At 42.1% G+C, this 26,463-nt stretch overlaps 1 protein-coding gene across 1 annotated transcript; it reads right to left on the reverse strand.

Moving 5' to 3' along the window:
- LOC114444598 (anoctamin-4-like) lies at positions 1-26,326 on the reverse strand. Its single transcript, XM_028419298.1, has 29 exons — positions 26,128-26,326; positions 24,259-24,333; positions 18,090-18,314; positions 13,773-13,973; positions 13,232-13,380; positions 12,949-13,098; positions 12,149-12,249; positions 11,863-11,907; positions 11,659-11,790; positions 11,324-11,430; positions 11,016-11,071; positions 10,585-10,706; positions 10,109-10,243; positions 9,638-9,734; positions 9,400-9,460; positions 5,507-5,589; positions 4,682-4,822; positions 4,354-4,518; positions 4,190-4,226; positions 3,938-4,049; positions 3,735-3,792; positions 3,121-3,218; positions 2,738-2,880; positions 1,775-1,927; positions 1,549-1,696; positions 1,361-1,480; positions 1,005-1,110; positions 315-524; positions 1-122 (listed from the first exon to the last, which is right to left on the reverse strand). The coding sequence occupies exons 1-28, from the start codon at positions 26,324-26,326 to the stop codon at positions 333-335; spliced, it is 3,411 nt and encodes a 1,136-aa protein (XP_028275099.1). The 3' UTR covers positions 1-122; positions 315-332.
- Positions 26,327-26,463: the final 137 nt, after the last annotated feature.

Below are 26,463 nucleotides of genomic sequence, written 5' to 3' on the forward strand. Positions count from 1 at the left end.
GACAGCGACTGTCCAACAGATGGTGCTGGTCTGACAGCAGCAGGAAGAAGGTGATGGTCTAGTACATGCAGGGAAACCAGCACTCTCCCTTCACTGTGTGGTGAAAACACGAGTCATGTGTCCTGGTAATATGAGAAAATCTATGTAAAGCCTGTAAACACAGGGAAACAAACAGGTCTACTTTTTCTGCATCTAGGGTTTAACCAGAGAAATGCAGGCCTTTTCACTTTTAGCTACCAACCACTGTTTGTGGACTGGAGGGAGGCAAAGTTCCAACCCTACCATTGGACCTTATTTAGTCTGAGTCTCCATACCTGTGCCCGTTGGTGTGTTCAGGGCCATTCCTTATGATGTGCTCTGTCTTTCTTTTTCTTCTCGTTTTTCTCCTTCTGCAGCCTCTCCAGTTCAGCCTCGTACATCATCTCCTGAATCAGGTACTTCTCTCTGCGCATTCTGTCCCGCAGGTCCTTGGGAAGGTCAGGGATCAGGTACGCAATCAGGGTCTTGATGGCAAAGACCATGTGCTGCAAAAACAGACCCAAAGAATATATGGGTATGGCTATTAATATATCAGTGATAAAATGCAATGATAAAACAGGGAAGTTGCATATTTGAAAGATATTTTGGCCTTTAAATGCTAAGTCCTTTAACTGGGGGCAGGCAGGTGCAATGAGGGCGGTCACCTGCTCTGCCAGGTGAGCCATCCTCTACCTGTTACACTGATATTTGAAACATTTCTGACCTTTCATGTCTATACACATTTTCTTACCTTTTTTGCTTATTCCACAATTGTTTTTCTATGTTTTAAAGGGAATATTGTACAGATGTAAAAATATAACATGCATTTTGAATGAACAGATGTAAGGTCTGTATTTGCATTAACACTGAGGAACATGTATCCTGCCACCCATGCTGAAGACATAAAAAGTAAACAGCATGACACAACAATAAGGAATAATCCATTTTGTGTGCTGCTTCCTGGTGTCATCTGTAAAAACACTGACCTCGAAAACAATGATGAATGCCAGACGGGCTGCCAGAACATGCCAGAACTGCAGCGTATATGAGTAGGGTTCAGCAGAGTCTGGAGGCTCCCTGTAGTCACGATACCTGGTGTTGGGGAGAAAGGTCAGAGCTCATCACAGAGCAGCACTGATGATCTGCTCAACTCCGTGATTCACCATGTGATTTAAGTGTTGTATTTAGCCCATTTAGCTGTTTGTGTGAACAGTGATTGTATAACTTGCAGCTGAAACCATTGGGGGGTTCTTTGTGAGAGCCACAGGCACCTCAGGCACTAACCATTTTAACATTTTATGCTTGATGATCAACGGTGCAGACACACATTTGCAAAAACTACCTGCAGTACTTCACAGCTTCCCCAAACAGCTCGGAGCCATTTGTCCTTGGCTGTGATCTCCTCTCAAAGTCAGACACCCGGAAAACTGAGAGACTGGCGTTAACATAACCCATCAGACACCTGAGGATCACACAGAGAGTTAGAATTCTAAACTGATAACATGAAAACCATGTTTTATCATTACTCACCCCTCCCCTGCTCGACCCTGACCAGCACACGGTCCATACTTGTAGGCATAAACAAGGCGAGGGATGAAATCTGAGGTAACGGCGATGACAAAGGCGTTGGTGATGACAGACAAGATGCCAATTCCCTCCAGAATACCATACCAGATTCCTGTCACGAACACACAAATGCATCAGTTAGATCCTAAAACAGGAAACTGTCTCTTTAAATGGAGAAGATAACAAGTACCGATGTCTTTGGCTTGTGATGGCAGTGGTCGCCGCCACTGTGTGACAAACTTATAGGCATCTAAGCGGATCTCAATGACGTTGTTGAGCAGAGCCAAGAGGGGGGCCAAAGGGAACGCTGCTACAAAGATGGTGGTGAAGCCAAACTGTAAAACTGAAACAGGTAAAGGCAGATCTTTGATCAGGTGGGGGCACTAATCTAGTTTATTTGTTTCTACAGAACCATATGAAGATTAGCTGGATGACTGTGATAGGTTGTGGTTGTGAGACATCTTTGGCTGCTAATATGTGGTGCAGGTAAACTACATAAATGACTACAGACTGTAGTAGCATCTCATTAAAAGTAATGAATCAGGGAAAACTAATAATTTCTCAGTTTCAAATGCTCTTGTAGTTTTTCCTAAAAATTTTACAATGTATTATGACTGTATGGACCGCATGAGTTTTTTTCCAAAAGTGAGGCTAAAAATTTTAGTTTCCACCTGGTAACTAGCTGCAGTATAGGAAAAAAATAGAAAAAAATGTAAAAGTACTTCTCAAGTAAAATTGCCCCAGAGAGGTTTAATGGCTACTTTCTATTACACTGTGTTCAAATTATCATTTTATTCATAACTAGTTAATTTTTGGCAGAAAAAATGTGGGAGTAACGTTGCAGTCATATTATGTATCATATGAAAATATAGGGACAGATACGGATATAACAGGATGGAGAGCTGCAAGAAAGATTGGAGCACATGGAAAAGCCTCCAGCTCAAATTCAATCCACTGCAAGTGCATGTCACTATTACATAACATGGATTGCAGCTGCTGGTCACAAAATGAAAAACATGTATTGTTTAAAAAAACTATGTTATGGAAGATTAAACTGTGAGGAGTGCATTTGGGGTAACGTTACAGTTCAAAATTGATTGATTAAAGATTTATCAGCAAAGGAAGTTAACATTGTGCTGGAGGTAAAACGTACTCATCTCCAGGTATTCATCAAAGAGTCCATAGGCATTCATTGGCTGCAGGTTGTAGTCTCGCTCCCACTGTGGGAAGCTGGCTGCGGCGTTCTGGCCGTGCTCTCTCCTCAGCCTCCGCTGTGTCCACCAGTTCTGGATCAGCCTAGTCAGACAACAGAGGATGTTATTATACTGTCCACATATAGAGGAATGGTAGATGTAGGAGATTGTAGAATGGTCAGAATCATCATATCAAATTTAGACCTACAGACAGAACTACCGGTACACACAGGCTGAACCTATTTACCATGTCAACACATGTAGTGCTGTTCAGCCTGAGCCAAAGCCAACATGGATCCCCTAACCACTGTTGCTATCATGGCTAGCAAAACATGAGACTCACGGGTAGCCAAGCTCCATAAAGTTGTTCCATGTTTGTTTTAGCACCATAATGATCCCCATCTGCATACAGAGGTCAATGAGGCAGCCACTGGGGTGACACTGCAGGGATAGAGAGAGGGAGGGACAGAGAGAGAGAGAGAGAATCAAAACCTGGTCCTTTAAAACATAAGAGCTGGAGGCACTGGCTATATTTCCATCTGTTGTTTTAATCATGCAAACAAGTCTACAAGTCTGTAGTACCATCATTATTTTCCATACAGTTATTACAGCTTGTCCCTGCAGGCTGTAGCAACTTTGCATATTTGCATTAAAGGGCTTCACTGAGCACAGTTATGATTCTATATGATGACAAAAGGCTGACTGGAATTACACTCATACTGTACATGTTTGCACCTGTGGGAGCACATTAGCTCAGCACCTAAAAGTGCTGGCTCAGGCCTTTTGTCCCCTTAGACCACTTCTCGATGTTATTTTTTTCCCTGCATGTTCCCATGGGCACTGCTTACTGCTGATGAGGATTAAATACAGTAATAGATTAATGTCCAACTTAGAAATACTCAGATTCATAGTGCTTTGCTGTAAGTCCTCAATGGGAAAAGCAAAGTCATTACTCACTTCTTCCAGTTTCCAGCGATTGATAAGGCGCAGATATGCACCAGGCCGCCCTGTGAATCTGTCAGCCAAAGAAAAATCACAACAGTTGGTACTGCACAATGTACATGGTGCCGCTGTCTGTGTAAAACAGGTTGTATAAATTAAGAACTACATTAATGGCTGTGTTACTTCTGCAGTGTCACATGCATGTGTGACTCCCTCACCTTCCCAGAAAGAAGGCAATGTAGAAGGTTGAACTGTTGAGGTTGACAAACTGGAAAAGGAACATCTTGAGAGTAAAGCTGTTTTCCCACTCTGACTCCGTCCTTGGCTGCTCTGTGGTGGCACATTCAGCAAGAAGGAAGTCTCAGGAGATCATAACATTACATTTTAATCATCCATTTTAAGCACTTATTTTATAACAGTATGAGTAAATAAAACAACATAACAGTTAACATTTTGGCCTTAGGACCTACCTAAATTAGTGAGTAGGAGAGCAACTTTTTCATAAAGCTGGAAAAAAGGGATAATTACTTTATCTTAAGAAAGTAAATCATTTGAGCATTTACAAATACAAAGTGCAACAGACATTAATTGTCACTGCCTGGAACCCATTCATAGACTAGCAGCAGAATCTCACCACGTTGAGGAGCATGATAACACAGAAGTTGATGCACACTGCTGTGCCCGTTGTTGCCACCTGAGAGTTATTCCTGATGAGAGCCCAGCCGAAGGCGGCGAAGGTGCTGACGGTGATCACGCGGTAAATAACAATGCCAAACACGGCAGCAATCACCACCAGTATCTGTGACATGACAGAGACAGGAAGAAACACTGTTTGACTGCACTTAGTTTCTGACATCAAACAAAATGGGTCTTGGTATGAAAATAAATAACAGAAATATGTTAAAATCATTATTTGCAGTAGTTAAATTAAATTAGGCATTAATGCAAAAGTGTGAGCTCACCATGAAAAATATTCCAGATGTTGACACAATGAGGCGACTGTATTTATCAGTGAAGGCCTGGTAAGGCTCAGGCTTTCCAGAAATGGGGTTCATCCTCTCCTTTTTGGAGTATTTGGCCTCAAACTGGGGGCGTATTTCCTCCTGAGAGACAATTCAGAGGACATGTGAGCAAAAGTGGTATTTCTATTAAAACATGTAATTAAACCAATAAAACAAAAAACTAAATTTAGGTTATGCTGCGGTGTGAGTAAAATATATTTTAGTTAAATTTAAAGTGTATTTTCAATGAAACCTGCAAAATGTAGTCTGATATTAGCATGCAAAGCTTTATCCACTTATAGTTTTTCTTTTTTTCTTACCTGTGTCCAGCTGTCACTATAATTAGCGACTGCTACAGGAAGCAGCTAAACAGGTTTTATATCCTAAAGCTTTGTCAAAAAACCAGAGCCAGAGTTTATTAATGGCCTCGTCATTTGTTTTTGTCATCCTGAGTCACTTACACCCTCTGGAAGAGCTGCCATTGACAGACAAGGGTTAGAGGATGACACATATCACAGATGACATTATCAATGTTTGTACAATGGTTGATAACTGTGTGAGGGCTTGAGCTTGTCAGCTCAGCTTTTTTTTTTTTTTTAAATCTTCCTGAAAACTGACATGGACTTAAAAAAGGGCAAAAAAAGCATTAGGGCCTGATAGTCTCATTGTTTGCGGTGAAACTTAAAGTTCAGGAACAACCTTTCAACAAAAAAGAAGTTTAAACTGTTTACATTTGTTTTCACAGGACCTATGGTATGTGAAAGGGAGCAGAAATAAATGCCGCACCTCCTCTTCCTCCCAGTCGATGAGGTCCCAGTCGTATGCTAGGACAGCTCTGCGTCTTTTCCAGAACTCCAGGAAGACTGTTGCTGGTGGACATCAGGGGAAACAAAGTCAGGGGAAAACCATTTGTCTGACTGACCAACAGTGTGATATACATAGTGTGATATACATAACCAGATGTACTATACAATACTATCTTAGCACGGGAACAAATTCTCAGGTACCTGTGCAGAGGCACATTATTAAACATTAGCAAACAGTTAGCATCTAGTTGCTCTGGCTATAGATCAACTCAGCTCCTAATACAACCATCATTCATTCAAAAGTGTTAAAACAACACAATGAGCTGCTATAAGCAATGCTATTTAACACCACAAACCGAACAGACCAAATGTCAGCCTACTATCATGAGTACTGTATAAAAGTGGTAAATGAAAAGGTAATGAAGCTTTATAGAAATCGTGTCATAACTAATAAGTAAGCAGATATGATGCTAATAAAACAGTTTGATGTGTCCTGGATAAAGTCAGACTGATCCAGTGTTTACAGTGCATGATGACATTCATTCACATTTGCACACAGAAAGGACACTCCCAGAGACAGTGCTGAACCCTGGAGGGTAGAATTGCTGAACAAAGTCCTGTGGATAGCTTAATTATTGCACACGTTGATCCTGCTCTCTGCTAAATACTGCCGTATTCCTGCTCTGATCAGAAGCTTCTCTTCTCGGTAATTCCAACATGCTCTTAGTTTTTTTTCTTTGTCGTGTTCACATTCCTTTTTATAAGATGTTTTGAAAGTGAAGGTTCAGCTGTCTGAGAGGGGGCACTGCTATCCATGGAGAGCCAGCAGGGGGGCACACTTCTGAGGAGCTTTAATGAGGGGTTTAACTGGATTCTGTACTGCAGTTGAACCCTCAAATATATTCATCTGGACAAATGCAGCAACAGCACTGAGACGAGTGATTGCAAGGTAAGTGTGTTCGATGTTTGTTGTATCTAATATGCCTTTGTGGCTGTAACAACTGCTTTAAATATGAGGATGCATTATGCAACAGACTTTACAATTCAAAAGCTACTGCGATGTGGCATTATTGTAAGAAAAAATGCCTGTTTACATGGTTTAACTGTGTGGTCCAACATTTTAGTTTAGAGGTTTGTAACTCATTTAAATGTTGTTGAAGACAGATCAGTGAGAGATTGCTTTTGACTACAGAGTACTACATTAACATAATTTAATTAAAAATCTTCTTTTGTTTAAACCCTTTAACCATTCTGTCCTGTCAATACACAAGCAGCTGAAAACAGCCACTAAATGTTCATTAAAAAGTGTCTGCAGAGCTTTATCTAAAGTTGCTACCTTTGTGTCAGTTTTATGTGTTTCTGTGTTAGTAAATGTTTGCTGGGGATGAAGGCTGTGCAGTGTGGAGTGTCAGGACATTCAGATGAGCTGTTGACGCATCATACAGGCCTCAGGCTGACAAACAGCCCAAACTACTGTTTGTGTATGTGCTTGTTCAGCAGGTCACTGACTGCAGCTCATTATAATATGCTCACAACCCCAACCTGATACCATCTGATGTTAAGTTGTTTTGGACATTATGTGTAATAACTATGTTACTGTGTCAGTGTAAGTGACTGTGTTGTTGTCACTCAGCTGAGCAATAACTGACTTGGTTAGCATTAGCTCTGGTTTTTCAACTGCTGCAGTAATGTTAGCTGGTTTGGATACGATCTGGTGTTATTAGGGCCCGAGCACGAAACCTGCGAGAGCCCTATTAAAATGCAAGTGTTAATTAATCCTTACTCTTGTTCCGCCCACGGTTTTGCAATTTTGACCCCCTGAACGTGCTCAAAAACTAACCAAATTTGGCACAAAATTGTCCCCCGACGAAAACCGCGACTTGACACTGTCGCCATTCCATAAGGACCAAAACTTATCAAAAGTGTAGAGCTTTATTACACGCTCTGCCTGTGGCGCCACCACGAAATTGACCCTTCGCCAACTCACAGGAAATAGATGTTTGTGTGGTTGTGTTTCCCACATACTTCATCCTATGTGGATGAAACTTGCTGAACATCTGACTCTGCACGCATTGATATACTAATAAGCTACAGTCACTGCGCCACCTACTGGCCAGAGGACCTTTCTTTTGTATATATGTATTTTGGTGTACTCTTCTGTCCTGCTGACCACTGCACGTGCCAGTAACGGGGGACAGCTTTTATTATTAATTGTTTTTATAGTTATTTAAAATGTATTTCTGGTCAAAGCTGTCAAAGCTTCCTACATACATCAGCAGAATTGCATGAACATAATAGCTGGCTCAGTATGTATTAGCTTTTCACCTGCTTGGAACTGTGTTGAACTTCTTACTATTATTTATATGGGCTCTTCTGATAGTTGTGCTATGTTTATCATCCAGTTCTTCTCCTCTTCTTCCTCTTATGTAGGTTAGGCACAGTCATCACCTACTACATCCTACTAAACAACATCAGTAAGTACTTTTCACTATTGAAACATAAACCATGTCTGATCTTTGACATTTCAAAATAAGATCTACACCTGCCCTTGCTTGCACACGGAGTCTTCTGGAGTTTTGAGGAATCTGCACGATGGGGATCCTCCAGAACCACACCGTGACTCCGGACTCCTCTCAACCAGAGGTCACCCACTGGGAGTCAACATCACATCTATTATCAGCTGGTACTGTAGCATTTCTGATAACAGCTCAGTAGAAGTTCCTGATTCTGTAACTTTAAATTATTAACCTGCTTGACTCTGAGTCCTGCTGTTGTTGCAACTCACCATAAAATATTTAGTAAGTGTGACAGATAGGGTTTCTGCTGCACCACTTGACTGAATATGTCTGTGTGAATTATTAACACACAGGCAGGACCTACACTGCACCACAGTAACATTCTTGATTCACATATCTTGAATATCAAGTGTTTGTTGAATGTGAAGTTGGTGACAGGTTAAGATTCGCCTCTTCTCTCCTCTACAGTTAATGACTCCATAATCGTGCTGGTCTCCCTGGCCTTTGCCCTCCAGCTGTGTTTAGTTCTGTTCTTCCTGCTGAGATGCTGGAGAATCGACAGGACAGTACTAGAGGCACTCAAAGATCCAGATGAGGCTAAAAAACTCAGTGGTGAGCATTTGTGTCACAGTATTTTTGGTGCTTATTTTAGGTAGGCCCTCAAATATTCAATGAGTCCGATGTAAAGGCAAGATGGGTGCCTGGAAATGGGAGTAATTTCTTTCATTTCATCTTCCCTTTTTTCTTCAGCTCTGCCGTTCTTTAACCCAGGCATTTCTAAAGAGTTCCCCTATCAGCTATGTGGCACTGATGCTGCTGGTTCATCTCCTGCCATGTCTGGAGCAGAGGAAAGTTTTGAACACACCATAGACTCTCTGTGTGCACCATCTATACACTGGGACCTTGTTCAGCGCTGATGAGCCTCTGATACTTTTACCTTTCATGCAAGGTAAATGTAGACATTCAAGGGTCCCATCATGATGAACACACTGTGCATGTGCCAAGTTTAAAATAGTGATTACTCAGCAACAACCAGTACACAGAGATTAACATATTTTCCTTAGCAACTGGTTGAGACCAAAACTGAGCTAAAAATATAAGACTTAGAGAAAGGTGAGTAGGTGGATAATGACGCACATAAATGCTAAAGTTGCCTTGTACATTCAAGTTAATTAGCACCTTTTTGTGTTCATGTTTTGTGCTAAAAACACATCTCACATTGCTAATTGTCAGAGTGTGAAGATCCTGTCAATTTTTTTAACAGTGTAATTGTGTCAATTTCCTAAAAGGAACAGCATCCATCTTAAATTGGTTTTGGCCTTCATGTGGTTAAATATATTAAATACTAGAGACTTACCCCAAACTGCCATAAACACAGCAAAGAAAACTGTTGCCCCGTTGTCAAAGAGATGGGTGACCTTAAAATAAACACAGAACTTTCTTTATAATGGAATAAACATTCAAAGATATAAAGTTCACGTTTTAAACTTAATAGTTAATTTTGCTGGCAGATTTTGCATGAATACAATCAGTCAGTGTATTCATGCAAAATCTGCCAGCAAAATTGTTTTGTGCCTGTGCTGTGCTGACAGTACCTTGGCATAGATGCAGCTGTCTGACAGTCTCAGGTAGGGGCAATACTGGTCACAGATGGGGCACATGATGATGTCAGTGGCCTGGCAGATTTCCTTGCTGGATAACAACATGTAACCCATTAGATTCCAGAATTACAATAGCCAAGAAATACTGGCTTTGACCAAGGCAGTCAACCCATAGCAATGAATGTATGTTTTGTTCTTTTTTTGTCTGATTAATTACACTGTACATTTGCTTCGGCATCCATTATCAGCTACAAAGGACAATTCCACACTCTGTTGCCTTACACCAAAGTAGTTTTGCATAAGCTACATGACTGTTCATTAACTAAACTGATTGTCTGAACTGTACTTATTGGGAATTTGTACAGCACAAACAAACTGTTGTGTGCAGCTAAAGCTTGTTCTTCTGTTAAATCTCAGGCTCTAGGGACACATGTTTTTATCAGAAAAGACAGGATATGTCTTTACCTGACCTGGCAGTGCTCTAGAGTGAAAACACCATACAGGAATACCAGCAGGCCGACCAGAGCTGCTGGAAACAGCATCCCAGTGTACCAGCCCAGCCAAGCGAAATACAGACCGATTTTCTCTCCAAAATATCTCCTAGAACATCAGCAGAACACACAAACAGCCCGTTTGTAGCAACCAAGCAACCAGCAGATTCATATATATATATATATATATATATATATATATAATAATAATAATGCATTGGTCTTATATTGCGCTTTTCTGCTCTGTTGAGCAGGCACTCAAAGCGCTTACATTGAGATGCATTATTCTTTCACATCACATTCACACATTGGCAGTGGTGAGCTACTATATATATATATATATATATATATATATATATATATATATATATATATATGTATATATATGTGTGTGTGTGTGTGTGTGTCCTTATGTTGTATCGGTGCTTTCACTCTAAATGTGATTTTTACCTGATGAGATCCAGTGGCTGGTACTTGTACCAAACCCCCCACCATGCCCAGCACTCGTACAGAAGGTGGCGATGATTCTCGGCTCCATGTGTTCTGATAGAGTTTTTGCTGTGGTAGCTCCCCTGTTACAGTGTGTACAAAGAGACAGATATATAATCTACTGTCTACACAGAATCAACACAGATTAGATTACAACATCTGTAGCCTGTCTTTACTAAATTATTTTAAATAAACAGGTCACTGTTTCTCTACTACTCAGTAACAAAACAGGACAATGTGCTTTTGTGAATACCAGCACTAAAAAAGCATCAACACAGACACTCTAAGGACCCCGAATCTCAGTTGTCCATGAGTCATTTGATAAAGTGGTGTAGTCAGTAGTGTCACTGATGAATCTAAAAACAGGGGGTAGAAATGAATGAGCCAAATACCTCATGAAGAGGGAACGCGGCCTCGTATGAATTATTACTCAAAAGACGATTCAGCCCTGCAATAAAAAAAGAGAGAATTGTGAACAAGGAGATTTTTCTGAGGCAAATGTAACGTTTAAGCTGCAACACATGGAGGTGTTTAAAACAAAAACAAACCTTTAACATAAAGAATGGAACTGTAATTTGCTCACCAGTATCTATATCATTTTTGAAGAACCTATAGCTGCTATTGTCTGCACATATAAATATCAGATGCTCTATATTTCATAGTCTCTTTTCTTTTATCCATTTACCAGGGAAGAACTCACCCATTTTATTTTTCCCCTCCTCATATTTGACACGCTGCAGGATGTGGTGGACGATGCGACTTCTGGTGGCATTGTTGAAAAATGTGTCTTTGTTGTGGATGATGAAACTGCAGTGAAACAAGCCAGTTATTACAAATCTGTCTACTGCAAATGACATGCCCTTGTGTGTGTGAGTGTGTGTGTGTGTGTGTTTGTATTTATTTCTGCAGAGAATATTATGAGGCAATAGTACAAGGGAGGAGATGGCAAGTGAACCAGTGGGCAGTGTAAGATTGAGTTCAAATCACCTCTGGGTATTTGAGCTTTATAGGGGCAGTTCTCTAAAACAAACTCACTGATGTATCCTGGATCGACTGAAGGGGGCGGTAAAGCTCTCGTTCTCCTCCAGATCTGGTAAGGTGTCATTGTCAAACTTCATGGGCTTGCGGGGAAGCCAGCCACGAAATTTGTTGATACGCTTCTCCATCCTGTAAAAGAAGTTTCAGAGTTTTGCTCCAGTTTGTGCAACTCATAAATCATTTCTTAGACTGAACACTGACCTGGTCATGAACTTGTGCCGTCTGTGCATGTAAAAGATTTTTCTCCTGGACGACAGAAAGGTAAGAATAAGCACACACACAAAACACTGTTTTTTAATGCTATTCTGCTGGCCACCAGTTGGTGGCATTATTGTGCCAAGAAACATACTGCCAAAGACAGTGAAGAAGAAATAGCAAAGGAATGCATTTAACACACATTTACTGAGCTACCCTTAATGTATTAAGGGTACCTCAGGCAACCTTACAGTTATTTTTTTTATTTGCAATATAAGAAATGTCGACTCACCTAAAAGGCATTCGAATGCTCATGAGCTCTGCATAGCGACAGAGAACGTCCCACGGTGCGTGGAGCTTTAGGAAGATCACATCACTGTTTGTTAAAGAGCCCTGTAGAGAAATCAAACAACACATAAGCAAATGAAATATGATTTTATCTGTTTGTACATCAGCTGCCTGTCTAAAGGTACAAAACAGCCTTAAAATAATAAAATACATGCAATAAACAGACAAGTAGATGTGTTTCTGTTTCCTCCCTGCGTGTTCTAGATAATGGTGACCTTCACACTGCAGCATTGGCAGCAGCAATAGTGCTGAACGCATCATCACAACATCCACATTTCTAAGTGGCACTTGTGCTAAATAAGAAGCAGCAGTGGAGAAAATTGCTATCAGCACATTTGTTTTGGCTTTGTGAGTGTGGTAGCTGACCAGCACTCAGCTGTCAGAGCCAGCACATAGACTGGTTTTAAAATGTAGCAGGGCGAGCATCAAACAGCTCCATCAGACAGACTGTTGCTCATGTGGCTTCCTGCAGGCCAGTTAATTCTTTGCCACTACAAGGACCTCCTGAACTTCTTTTATTTGCAGTCAGTTTTTTAATGTGTTTATAAATTCTGCCCTTCTGTCAGTAATGTCTGGGGGTCAACAACAAGCAGATGGCCACTGCAGTTCCTTCAGTGGCCACTTGAGGCTGGCTCTAAAAGAGACAATATTTGGACAGGTGGCTGCCTTTTTGCTTATGATCTCTGTTTAACTGATTAACAGAATACGTTTTCCTTGCTGTCATCTAGTCCTACGGTGCTTTACCTCTTTCTCCATCTGCAGTCCCTCTGCTCGGATGTTCCGCTCAAATATTTCCCTCTTTTCTGACTGTGAACTGGACTTCCTGTAAACCAGGATGTAGTCAATGCGGCTCTTTCTATCGATGAAGCAAAGGCCACTGGACTTACTCCTCCCCTGAGGACACAGACAGTCAGGTCAGTGCTTTTTACTCATAGAGGAAGCCATTGCTCTTTATTCACATAATTACTACATCTGTTTAAAACAAGCTTAGATCTTTAGCAGGGAATGAACTGATATGAAAACGGACCTCTGGGAGGCCTGGTTCAGACTTTGTGTTGTCTTCAAGGATGCTGCTGTGAGTACCCTGGTTCTGCAGGGTGGACTCGTCCTCTCTGGACGGGCTGCTGATGCCCTCTGACCTTTCCCTTTCGAGCAGCACGTTAACATCCTTCACAGCTGAAAGATGGTGGATAGATTAGTAAAACACAATCACATAACAGACAGGGAACATTTTTCTCTATGAGGTCCTGTTAGGAACAACAATGAAAGAAACAATTACCAGCCAAAACAATTAGTCAATAGGCCTACACATTGCAGAGATGGAGAAATGATCTCTCTGAGGAAATCTGCTTTTTTTATTTTGACCTGGAATTAATGAATGATATAAAACATTCTGCAGCGAGAGGCATTTTGATCATATCTGTTGTAAACAAATAAATATTAATATACCATGTAGCTGCCAGCCTGTAACCACATCCAGTGCCTCAGGACATGCTGGGTTAGCACTATAGATGAGGTAAGTATTCATTTTACTCACTTCAAATGTTTCAGGTGGTGTTGGCACTTACCCAGTGGGGGCACATCGTCCTGAGCGCTGGAGTCGGGGGCTTCAGCAGAGGAGGCCTCCATGATGTCAGCCTTCCCGCAAGATGGGAAGACGAGGGGTCTGTCTGCAGCCTGGTAGCCAGAGGCTGAGGGCTGCAGTGGGACTTTGTGTCGGTGGGGACTCTGTGGCTGGGGCTCAGACCCATGTAGAGATAAACTTACACCTGAAAAACACCGAAAATTTCTATTTAGTGAATTTTTCAGTGTTTTAAGCCGAAGACCTAAATCCTCTGATACAGCTTGTTTTGCCTTCGGAATCTATTACTTGCTCGCACTTTACAGGCTCAACAAAAAGTCTAGTCCTGCTGTCAGCTACTGGCCAAGTATTGACTGAGTCATCTGTACTGATCAGCCAATCTTTCAATCAGCATTGATATATTATGCCCCCCTCCACTGTAAAGAAGCAGTTTAATTGGGCAGTAAAAATGTGACCTTTTTGCACATGAAGCCGACTGTCAGCTGTTATAGCAGGTTATTGATCATGGAAAACCACCAAGACCATTCATATAAGAACCTGTTGACTGAGTGTGGAGAATTGTGAGACCAACTTTACACACAAGAACTACGTCCCTCCCTTCTTCTAAAGCTGGATCCATACTCCACGAGACAAAGAACATTTTCCCCCGTGCAGACGTTACGCCCACAAAATGACGTCATTTCTTGTCTCTGACCGCCCGCTGTTCCGCACAGGGTCTGGGCCGAACTTTGTCTTTCAAGGCTGTGCGGCAACCATGCTGTGATTGGTCGGAATTTATTGTGGGCGTGATGAAAGTGATGCTGCAGGGTTACATACAGTAACTACTCTCACTTTTAAACTTTTTCCCACAGCTGTTGCTATACTGCAAACACAAACGAGAGAAGGTAGCATGAAAAGAAGAGGCAAAAGAGCGTCTGATAGCAGATGTGAAAGTCAAAGGAAATGACAGCTCAGTAACTTTTATCTCCTTAATAAGGATTAACCTTGAAAGACCTTGAAAAGACACACACTCTCCACAGGCACACACAGGCTAATTGGGTCTATCTGTCTTCCAGACTGTCTCTTGGGGGGAGAAATTATTCAAAGCTTAGCAAAACAGCTTAAATGAAGTCAACATAAACAGGTTTGTAACTCATACTTTCAGGCCTTTGGAGAGCAGGAAGACTTTGTGACTTACAGGTCTGAGTTTTCCTTTGTGACAGCAAAGGTGACTCAGCTACATTTTTCTGCTGAGCCATAGTAACAGCAAAAGATGGATGATATAAGGAAGCTGGTAATGCTTGAAAACACCAGAGTCAATGGATGCCGCAGCCCATCATCGTCAGACTGATAGTAATGACGGGGCCGTATGTGAACAAAAATATGAATTTATTTAAAGGTGGAATATATGTGTGCAGGCCTGAGTGACACCGATGATCAATAAGGCCAGATGCCTGGGTCAGAACATCTCCCACTATGAATAAAGCTTTGCTGATAAGTGATCTGATCTGCCTTTTCAGAGGTCTTGTAGCGTCCAAACCTCTGCTCACCTCCCTGTATTCCACACACACTCAGTGACCCCGTTTCGTCAGTCTCATTAATGGTTAGGAGAATTGCTTACTATAAATATTGGCTCTCAGAGGACGCCTTATCTTAGCCTACATCATGCTGCTGTGCTGAGACAGCAGTCAAACAATGCAGCCATCAAACTTTAACGGCCTTATTGGTACGTCTGTAACTCAAGCCACAGCTGAGGTCACATGGTACTGAAGCTGTGGCTGTACTCATGGTCATTGGCTTAGTTATCATACACAATATTTTTGAACAACAGACTGGTTCTGATAACATCTTTAGTCCTCAGCTGCCAGTCCTTTGCAGTTTGAGCAGATCCATGGGGGTCAAGATTTTTTTTTATCAAAATAATCTGCAGATCCCATTGTGTCTGTGTCAGCAGACTTATTCTCCTTTAATTTACAGTATGTTGAATCAATAATTTAAATTTACCAGCTTGATAGTTTTGAATTTGAATCTCTCATTTTTAAAAGAGGAGCTCAATAATAAATACATGCAGCAGTAACTAGGCTACGGCTGTTATTTCAGAGTATCAGATACATATTTAATACATATTTTATCCCTTATGCTGTCAGTTATTCTGCTGTCAACAAAGTGTGACTTTATCGTAACTGCGAGTAACTGTGGTTACTTTAGTCACTTACTAACGCAGCAAGGTATATCTACACTATGAATTTGAAATAATGTAGGTTTTGTTAGTGAATCTAAATACTGTTAAAATACTATTGATGCCTCATTGGCAAGCATTGTCTAATACAGCTTTCATAATGTACCGCACATCTTCATTTGGATTTAAAGGGACATTCCAAAAATTTCACTCTTCAGCGTCAGTTTATATAACTGGACATGCACTATTGACATCCAGCAGTCTGTGCAGGAGATTCAGATTTGCAGCTTTAGCACAGCAATTCTACGGAGAAAAAGCTTGATGTGAAGCTCACTGTTTTCTGACTGCACAGAGCAGAGTGATGTAGTGTCTGATGGGAGTTTCTGTTGCTGAGATTACCGAGAGGCTGATCTGGATAAGAACACACACACATGCACACACCCTCAGCCCATGTGTCCACTGCTGTGTAGTTCTGCTAGCATCTGTAGGTTACAGCTGGTACAATATGGTAGAATATGTGAGGATGTTTTTTTTGTGTGTGAACACACCTTTGGTAAATAACTCTGATGATGTAATCAGGCTTATAGCTGACTTTCAAAATAAGACTTAAAACAAGAAGCATCTTAAAAGAGTGTTGTTGTAAGTTATTTATTGCTTTTTTCCCCTGTAAGCCCTATTCAACAAAGTTCATAAAACATGTTTTATTTAATAATGAAATTTATATTTTTGTGATAAATGAGACCACATTAACTGTCTTATATATGTTCTATTGACACTGTACGTTTCTTGCGCAACACAGCCCAGCACAACAGCTCACACTGAGAGAATAAAAGATTGCATTGAGGAAAGGGAAGAAGAATGGGAGATGGGGGTGTGTGTGCGATTTGTTGCCAAGAGGATTGGGTGTCAGTCACTTGTGAGGAGGGAGCGTTTGTTCCATCTGGATGCACCCATCATCCCTAAGCTGAACGCTCTCCCCGATGGCCAGGGGGATGGAGATTTCGCAAGCTGCCGACCTGCTACTGGTGCCTGGATGACACAGTCGCAGCAGTCTTCACAGAGATGTGACCCATTTCTGTGTCTTACAACCGAAGCATCATGGAGGATGAAGAAGTAGAGTGTATGAGAAAATGTGGAATTACAATCACGAGAAAAAAAGGGGACAGCTTGGAAAGAGAGAGTGTGTGAAGGTCATATGCTTGCATGGTCACAACTACATGTGAGAGATGAAGCAGCATAATAAGGGGGGGAGTGAGAGTCACAGCAACACATGAGCGAGCGCACTGCAGCAATGAAACATCCACTCTGGAGAACAAGCTGCCTTTGCTTCAAGACAACTTGACGACACTCACCGTGTGAAGGTGGGCAGAGGTAGAAAGGCAGCTTCTCCCCTCAGAGGGGAGGAAAGCGGTTGGGGGGGGCCTTCCCAGCTGAGCCGCAGCAAATGCCAATACAGCCTGATGACTCCTCCACACACACGCGCACACAAACATGCACACACACGCTGTGATCACCTCCTCTGCCCCTCCAGCCCCATCGCGCAAATGACCTCACTGAGGGAAACAAACAAACACGACGTCCCACGAGGGAAACCAGCATCCCAACTGTTTCACTTCTCACCCCTAATCACTGCATCGCTCGATCCAGCATCATCACACACACACAAACCCACACTCATACTGATCTGTCACACTGAAGATGCTAAAACCTGTAAGCAGAGAAAGCTCGTAAAAGCTGTCAAAGATCCTCTCAGAGAGAAAAAAACAAGCATGAGCAGGATGTTTACAGTGTGTGTGAGAGAGAGAGAGAGAAAGAGAGAGAGAGAGAGAGAGAGAGAGGAGGTGCGTGCCTCTCCCCTCATAGGCATTCAGGCTTAATCAGGCTCCTGGGCAGCCAATGACAGATCAGGCTGCTCTGACAGTGGCCAATCAGAAAAAAGGGCTGGCTGTGTCAGTGTTGCTGCAGCCCAAAACAACGACAGTTGGTACTTATGACACTGTGAGTGTGTGAATCTGAGACTGAAGGGCACACACAAACAAGTACACAAACAAGCACACACATAATAAAAATAATAATAATGATAATATTTAGCCTTTGATAGTTAAATATTAGTTAAATATTCATACACAGTGACCTAATACGTACTCGTACTGCTGTCGCACAGCGTCTCCTGGCTGGCACTGCAGGTGGGCAGCGGGGTGATAGACAATGAGGCAGGACAGGACACCGGCTCAGGGTGCTCACTGATGACTGGGACAGCAGAAGCCTCTGAGTGGATGCAGTCTGGACTGGGGAGATTCTGTCCGCTTGCTGGGAAAGGACTCTTCCAGTGGGAAAAGCCGATGGCCACTTGACCCCCGAGGTCAAACTCTGCAAAAGGACAATAAGCAGAACAAAGACAAAGGGTGAGAATATTTGTCATGATAAACATACACTGAAAAAACATGGAAATATAACTGCTTCTACTAAAAGTGCTCCTATTGACATTATATCTTTATATTTGGATAAACGAACCATAACAACCAAAGAAATTATCCTCAGCAATGTTGCCCTCTAGTGGTGGAAGCTGCCAACATCAGTGAATCATCATTCTATCATAATTTTTTTAAAACAACTCCTTAAACATGTCAATTTTCAGGTGTGGAGTGGGTGATGACGAGGTGTAGGAGGCTCTCCCTGATCCCTCTGTCAGTCACACTTTCTGCTGCTCTCTGTTCTTCATGAGGACCTGCAGACTGCTGAACCAGCTAGGGTCGCCTCAGGCCTTCGATTTCCCCTCTGCAGGCTTCCCTCTCAGTTTCACAACACTAGAGAACCAGCTCAGGCAGAGAGGCCATAAAAGACTTTTATGTTGTTTCTTTTTGATCTTCTAATTTATCTCTTTTCTTTGCAACTCAGAAAGTATATAAGTATATAATTTGCCGACAGTATATGAGTTAGAAGTAGCACTTTGTAGCCATTAGCTTGCTGACATTCATAGACCTTTATGTTGAGTGAGTTTGTATACAGTTTGTATTGTTATACATGTGCTGATTTTTTCTATCAACTTATGTAACACACTGTGGGGCTGGAAAACCCCACAAAACACACACACACACACACACACACACACACACACACACACACACACACACACACACACCTCCTGGTTTCCAGTAAACACAAAGCCCAGCAGATTTCAGAGGTACATCAGCAACGAACAAACACAAGCCAATCAATAGCAGAGCAGTGAATGCCTGCTCGTCTCTGAGCCTCTAGCTCCAGCTCAGTCCACACACAGGGAGGGGGTGGGGGGTCGGGGGTGGCAAGTCTGAGCTATACTCTTTATCTCATAGCAGATTTAATCTAACATACAGTTCTCTACGATCAAAGGGCTTTCGCAATATGGAGTTTGGATGTGTAAAGCTGGGCGTCCCTGAAATAATGTTTGTTTGAGGTCTTTATTTTCCCTGGGAGGAATTTGTCATGTACAGTAACTTTTGGCAAGAAAACATCAACAGCTCTGTTGGATATTATGGGAAGAAATTTATTTAGAGGATGAAAGCTTATAAGCAAAAATAGACCAGTAAATGACTGTGCTGCTTTTTAACATTTATAATACAGTATATGAATTATTACTGGAACTACTGCTGCATATGAGGGAAACACCTATGGGAAGCAAAGAAAACTTTAAAGGAAAGAAGATCCTTCTAAGACACAAAACAATATGTCTGCTCATACTGCCACCTCCTATTGACAAAGACTTGACAAAAATAGCACTGTTTGCACTGACAATTTATCTCACAGTCTCATATGCAGGACATATCAGTTACAGTTGTGCAGCTATACTTCAGATCACACCATACAGAGCAGTGAGGATGGTCCTTAGAAAGCATGCTGTATATGTGCTGCCATAGGTCTACAGTGGAGGCTGTTTATTTCTGCTCTACTACCAGGAATTTTAACTTTGAAGTCCTACTTTTGCCTCAAGTGGACAGTTGTGGAACTGCAGTTCTGGCACTCCTGCACTGGCTTCATTTCTCTTGGTGAACAAGAAGCTCAGACTATTTCATCAGGCTGATGGACAAATGCCCAAAAAGCTTCTTGACAGCTGCTGTGCTGTTGAATGAACAGTTTGTGGATCGAGATCGTTTGAGCTATATGTTTTATTAAGCACAACTAAACTAAAATGGCTGGTGATGCATTCACTGTTCCAACCAAAAGTTACAATCTGATTCAGTGGTCTTAAACTTGCTCCGAGTAAGTAAATTATTATTATTAACATTAAGCGGATGTGTCTTTTTAAACACTAACAATTGCTTTGAATTGCCAGCTCTCAACATCTCATAAAAGTCACCTGAAATGGGGGGAGGGGTGGAGGTGCTTCTGTAATCTACACCTGGCATGTATCTGAACGACCTCCAAAACTTGCAGTGCGCAGACATAGTGTGTTCTAAGCGATATGTATGTCGCAGTCATCAGAAAAAATGTGCCCCTGCAGCTCTCCGAGGAGAGCGAGGCCTAGATCTGTAGCCCCTCCGCTTCCTGACACCCTTAGAGGTAAGAAAACATGTGCAGGTGCATCAAACTGGGCCACAAGCTGCACTGTATAATGAGGAGTCAGCTCTGAGTGTCTGCAGAAGATTACCTGAGGAAGTCCTTGAGGTGGATAGAGGGTTGCCTGTGCTTCTGCCAGTGATGCAGCTGCTATGAAAACACTAAGAGTGTGCTGCATGACAGCTCCATGGTTTTTAATGCACCAAATTACATTACAAAAGGGTGGAGATCAGATACTGTCAGCCTGTCAGTCAGGAAAATGAGTGAAGGAGTGTATTATCTGTCTGTGCTGATACACACTTCTGCCCAAGTTTCGGCATTAACACTTTACAATTTGGTTCTTTAAAACAAGCTGATTTGATAGATGTGGGTGATGGCTGACTTTTATTCATTATTTGAGCAAACTATGTACCACTCACAAGCAGATCATGAGAGTGTAAACAAGCAGGGAGGACAAAGCACACCACCATTTTATGTCCCAGTCCAACACAGTTCAGCATGGGGCTGAAGCATGTGGACAGCACCTGTGACCTGCCTGGAGCGTAGACCATGAGAGTCCCTGCTCCACTTTCAAAGAGCTGTACAAGACCAGTCCAGAGCAGCTACAGATTGTCATTGTCACACTGCTGACCAAAACACACACACGCGCACACACACACACCTGGTGTGTGAAGTCCAAAGTCCTGCACCTATGGACTTGCTCTTCCTGTGATGGAAACACCCATAATTCATAATCTAATAATGGAGGTGTGTTGGAAAACAGTGTTGACGGTGTGACGGTTAGATCACTGCTGACGACTCTGAAGCTGAAGACTCTGTCTCATGTCTGATGCCAGTTTAGACACAAACGTGTTGTTTCTCTGAGTGTGTGGCATGTTGGTGTTTATTTTACATGTCATCCTTCACTGAATCCTACCTCAGTGTGGAGATTTCCTCTGAGCTGCACAAGTGAGGCACATTCCTCCAACAGGGCAGAGTTAATGCAAGATTATCATCGATTAGAACTTTTAGGAGCGTCCAGCGATGCTGACTTGTATTTTCCACTCAAACAAAGGCCAGAGCTTTTAAATCACAGGCGGCACACTAACTCTTTTTGATGTCAGAGAGTGGGGAAAGACTATAGATCTTTGCCTTTGTAAAACCAACAGGGCGAGTCTCAGCGGTCCAAAGCTCTCCCTCAGCACTTCATTAGTTTTTTTTTATTTAGCACAGAGAGAGGAACACCTGCAGCAGCCTGAACTGAACCTTTCACTGTCAGCTTACAGCTTGCAGCCACTCCCACTGCACACACACACACACACACACACACACACACACACCGCTGTAGTATTCCTCGAGAAAATGTCAGTAAGCAAGGCCAAAATATTGCAGATGGCAGGAAGGCTGCAGTTTTGTGACTGACAGGAAAATGATTTCAGACAGCTTCGTCACCAATGCACCATTTGGTGTCAACAAGCCCCGACACACCAACAAACCTGCATGTCAGGGGAAATCTTTCATTTTCCTGCTGCATAGCAAATACTAACTTTTAGATCCCATATTCCCTCAGCCTGATATAACACTGATATTTGATCCAAATATCAAACTGTAATATCATAATGCAAACTGCAAAAATACAGTGTAGAAATGTTTATAATATCTAACAGCCTCATTACCACCAAGTGTTTCTTGGTTTATAGCTTAAAGCTGGCAGTTATCCCCATTTATACCTGATGACTTTTCAAGAGCTTAAAGCAGGGCAAATGGACTTGTTAGAGTTTCTAATCTCTAATCTCTCAAGATCCTTTAGATATTGTACTTTTTTCATGATTCTGCACTGAAGCATTCCCACAACATTATACCACCACCACCTGTGTCTGAATATTTGAACTGTGTTACTGGTGTAATGTGCCTTTATCCTCCAATTTAAGACAATAACTCTGTGACCAAAGAGCTCTAGTTTTGTTTCATCTGACCATATGACACACAAGTATGCAGTATACTATGCATACTCCAGTATGTGTAATCTTCCTCCACATCCTCAGCATACTTCAGTCTGGTGTCTTTTCTGCTAAAGTGTAGTTTTTACAGGAATGTCTTCTCTGTCACATCAGTCTCAGCTAATTCCCTGGTGTATTGTTGTTGTGTTGTTCTGGGCCTTCCATCTTTTTCCAGTCTTGTTCTGCACTCTTTGACCCTTTATAATACTGTTCACTCCATTCTTAAACTGGAGAGGCACTTTGACAAACATGTATGTTTATATATCAGCTGTTTAATTTTGTGTTTGTCTTGTTTCCTCTGTACTGTCTGAAGCACAGTGATGTTATATGTATGTAGAAAAAAAGGTACGCTCTGAAAAACTAGCACAATATGTGCAGTGTGACACTCCCAGGCCTCAGATCCACTTTGGGTTTTGCAGTGTGCTGGGACCTGGGAGTGGTCACCTGTTCACCTGGTGGTGGCACATTATATATAGGTGCCTGAGCTGTCAGTTTTGGGCTGTTTTGGTTTGGTTTTGCTTTGTTTTACCATTACGCAGGTCACATACACACTCACGCCCACACACAACACTGCCTACACTACTGATTTACTGATCTATTTAGAGCCCGAGCACCGAACGGTGCGAGAGCCCTATTACAAACCCTAGGGGTTATTGTTTTTTTCCGACTCAATGATTGCATTTTTGGGGGCATTAACAAGCCCCAAGACTCACCAAACTTGGTAGGGAAATTAATTCGCCCGAAAAATGTTGAAATTTGCTGTCTTTTGAAACGCACATGGGAAAATGGCTCTATAGCGCCCCTTAAGACGTAGCCCCTCTGGCCAGTTTGACACAAAATCATGAAATTTGGCACACATATGTATCACCCCAAGACGCACAAAAAAGTCTCTTGAACCCCCCTCCAAACCCAACAGGAAGTCCCCCATTTTGAATTTTGTGGTCATTTTTGGCGATTTCTGACCCTCCTACAAAACTTTTCACGCCTCGCATACTTCACCCAATTGAGCTGAAATTCACTGTGTCCACTCAGGACACCATAGGAATAGACACATTCCAAAACTCTTTCAAAATTCTTAAGGTGTGGCGGGGGTGTGGTCTCAAATTTGACCATTCACCATTACAAAGGAACTCGCTCTATTTTCTGCGGTACCACCACCATACTTCATGCAATGTGGACAAAATCTTACAGTACTGCTATGGACCCGAGTCTGACCAGATATATATGCTAATAGGATGATACAGTCATAGCGCCACCTACTGGCAACAGGAACTTTCTCTTGTAAACATGTGTTTGTTGTACATCTCTGGAAATGAGAGAAAAGGAAAGCATAGGAGAGGGGACAGCGATGGCCCCGCGGATTGCAAGGTGTGCGAGGGTCCGCAATGCTGCTTGCAGCTTTAATTTCTAATTAATTTTTTTAATTAAATTTTCTTAATTTAATACAGTCTTGTGTGGTCTAAAGTTTTGTCCGTTCTATGAACCAGATCGTGACAGCAGGTATTCAGACTGGGACGCATTTCAAAGAATGGCAAAAGAATAATGAAACATGAACACAAGGCTTTGTTGGCTTATTTGGTCAGGCTTATTTGGCCACAAGTCGAGGGGTATTGATTTATTATTAAAATACTGTATCACCTTATGAACCAGCTTGGAGCCTGCCTGCTGAGTTTCTGCAGTGGAAAAACATCGTTTGTGACAACAAACAGGCAGTGGGGGAACTATCGCTAATGACCAAGCAATTAAAGTGCTCTTACAATTACTATAAAGCTAACACAAAGTTTACACAGTTTACTTACCGATGGTGATCTGACTGACACAGCTGTAGAAAGTTCCTGAAGAGACATTGTAGCTGCTGCTGCTGGGGTCTCGGTCTATGACAGGAGCAGAGATCACACATCAGGCAGTGGCACAGACTTCTTTTTTCTTTCTCTCTCTCTCTCTCTTTTTTTTGTCCACCAGTGCTGTTCCTGGCTGCCTGGGAAAATCCATGACCCTGCAGTGTTACAGCCCAGAAGTCCCTAATCCTGAAATGTTAGTGCCTTGATCCACATTGAGCTCTACAGAAAGGGAAAACTTTGACCCTGGCAGAGTTAGGGGAGTAAAATCCATGAGTCTGGCAGCTTTAGTTCTTTAGTTTATATACATAGGAAATAAAACCACCGACCGTGGTCAGATGCTGTGAATGAAAGCAGTGTTACGAGAATGAGATCATAACTCTCAAAGACTTAAAGGAGGACAGCCCCTCACTGACCCTGATCATGTTAAGGAGTCCCTTTATCTGCACACTTCCCAGGCTCACAGACCTTGCTGCCTTCTACAGCCCATAATTAATAACTGTTCCGTGCACTACATGCTGATGCCTGCTGGGTACAGGAAGTGACTGAATTAAATGTATTTATTATTTTATAGACTTGTGTCTGTCAAATGATAAATCATCTGAACTCTATCAGACCTCACCTACTCAAACTTTATAGTCACCTATCAGATATGAAGCAGCATAGGTTTAAGAAGCTTAATTGAATATTAATTAGTTTAAATGTAGTTTTGTTTTGGTCTTCACCAACTCAGTATGGGACAAATGTGGTCTTTGAGCTGCTGATGTGTGCACATTGTTCCACAGCTTAAAGTTAATTTGGCCTTTTGGTGCGGTACCAGTAGTGTACTAGATTCAAATGTGTTGCACATGTTTTTTGGCCAAATCTAGCAAGACACACACTTTTAGACAATGGCTTACACTGAGAATCCATGCTGATAGATCGATTAATGGACTGGCACATGCTGACCTGCTGAAGGATTATGCAGCCGTCAAATACTAACACCATGACTGGGACAACTCAATTATGTAGAAACGCAGATGAAATAAAACATTTTTCATTAATGTACAGTATGTGGCTGCTAATACATTGGAATTGTGATGTAAACATGAAAATATTCATCAGTGTTCGATTCAATCTTTGACCTCATGCAATAGGACCACAGTCTAATTCATATCTGTATGGAGTATTGACACTGGCACTGCACACACTGCTTTTAAACATTAGATTTTTGCTTTGGGCTGAGAACTGAATCTAAATATTTCTGCTCATTTAACAGTGCAAATAACTTTTATACAAAACTCTCATTTCCTTATTCTCTAATCTAACACCTACAGCTGCATCTAGAAAGAGCAACTGCAGCAGACTGTGGACATTCATCACTGACTGGGAGTCTTTTTTAGCTTAAGCACTCATATTTGCTCCCGTGTAGGGCATATCATTTATTTCTAAAGCCATAGGAAGTCAGCCCGTGGACCCTATCAGCCTCTGAGCAGCTTCAAGTGACATCTATAATTTATCATCATCAGATGAATGAATTACACAGCAAGATGTTCATTGAAAAAAACAGGCAGACGCTCATGCAGATATATTGAATATATGTAGTTGTAACATAAACAGTAGTGTGTGTGTGTGTGTGTGTGTGTTTGTCCATCTGATAACAATAAAAATTGCTACGTTTAAATGACCGTTTTCTTCTGAGGACCCTGGTAGTTCCTGCACAACGATTTTACCCTCACTTTATCCAGGAATGAGTGTAGCTGATGATATAAAGGGATACTCTGTTGTTATCCAGACAAACAGAACAACACTCCCACAGCCCGCATTCTCGCTTCTCTCACATCAGGGTACCTGCGGATCCGGAGGAGAGGCGCGTCGCGATGGAGCGGCGAGGACTGCGCGGACTTCCCGGACATACCCGCACCCCCTCATCTTGACATTGCAAACAGATGACCTGGTTGTCCTGATTTTCTGCCACCTTGCTGCAGCCCATGTGCTCGCCCCCGGCCTGGATCTTCATACCTGTGTTGATCTTGTGGACCAGCCGCATGTCGGTTCCTGCTTCATGATCCAGCATTCTCCTCTCACCGGCTGCTGTCGCGCTTATTACGCATGGCTTCGGCGGGTACGGGCAGCAACTTCTCCTGTACCCCAAAGCATCCCTAACTCCGCCCACTGCCCACCTAC

The sequence above is a fragment of the Parambassis ranga genome, chromosome 2 (assembly GCF_900634625.1).
Source record: "Parambassis ranga chromosome 2, fParRan2.1, whole genome shotgun sequence".
Lineage (NCBI taxonomy): Eukaryota > Metazoa > Chordata > Actinopteri > Ambassidae > Parambassis > Parambassis ranga.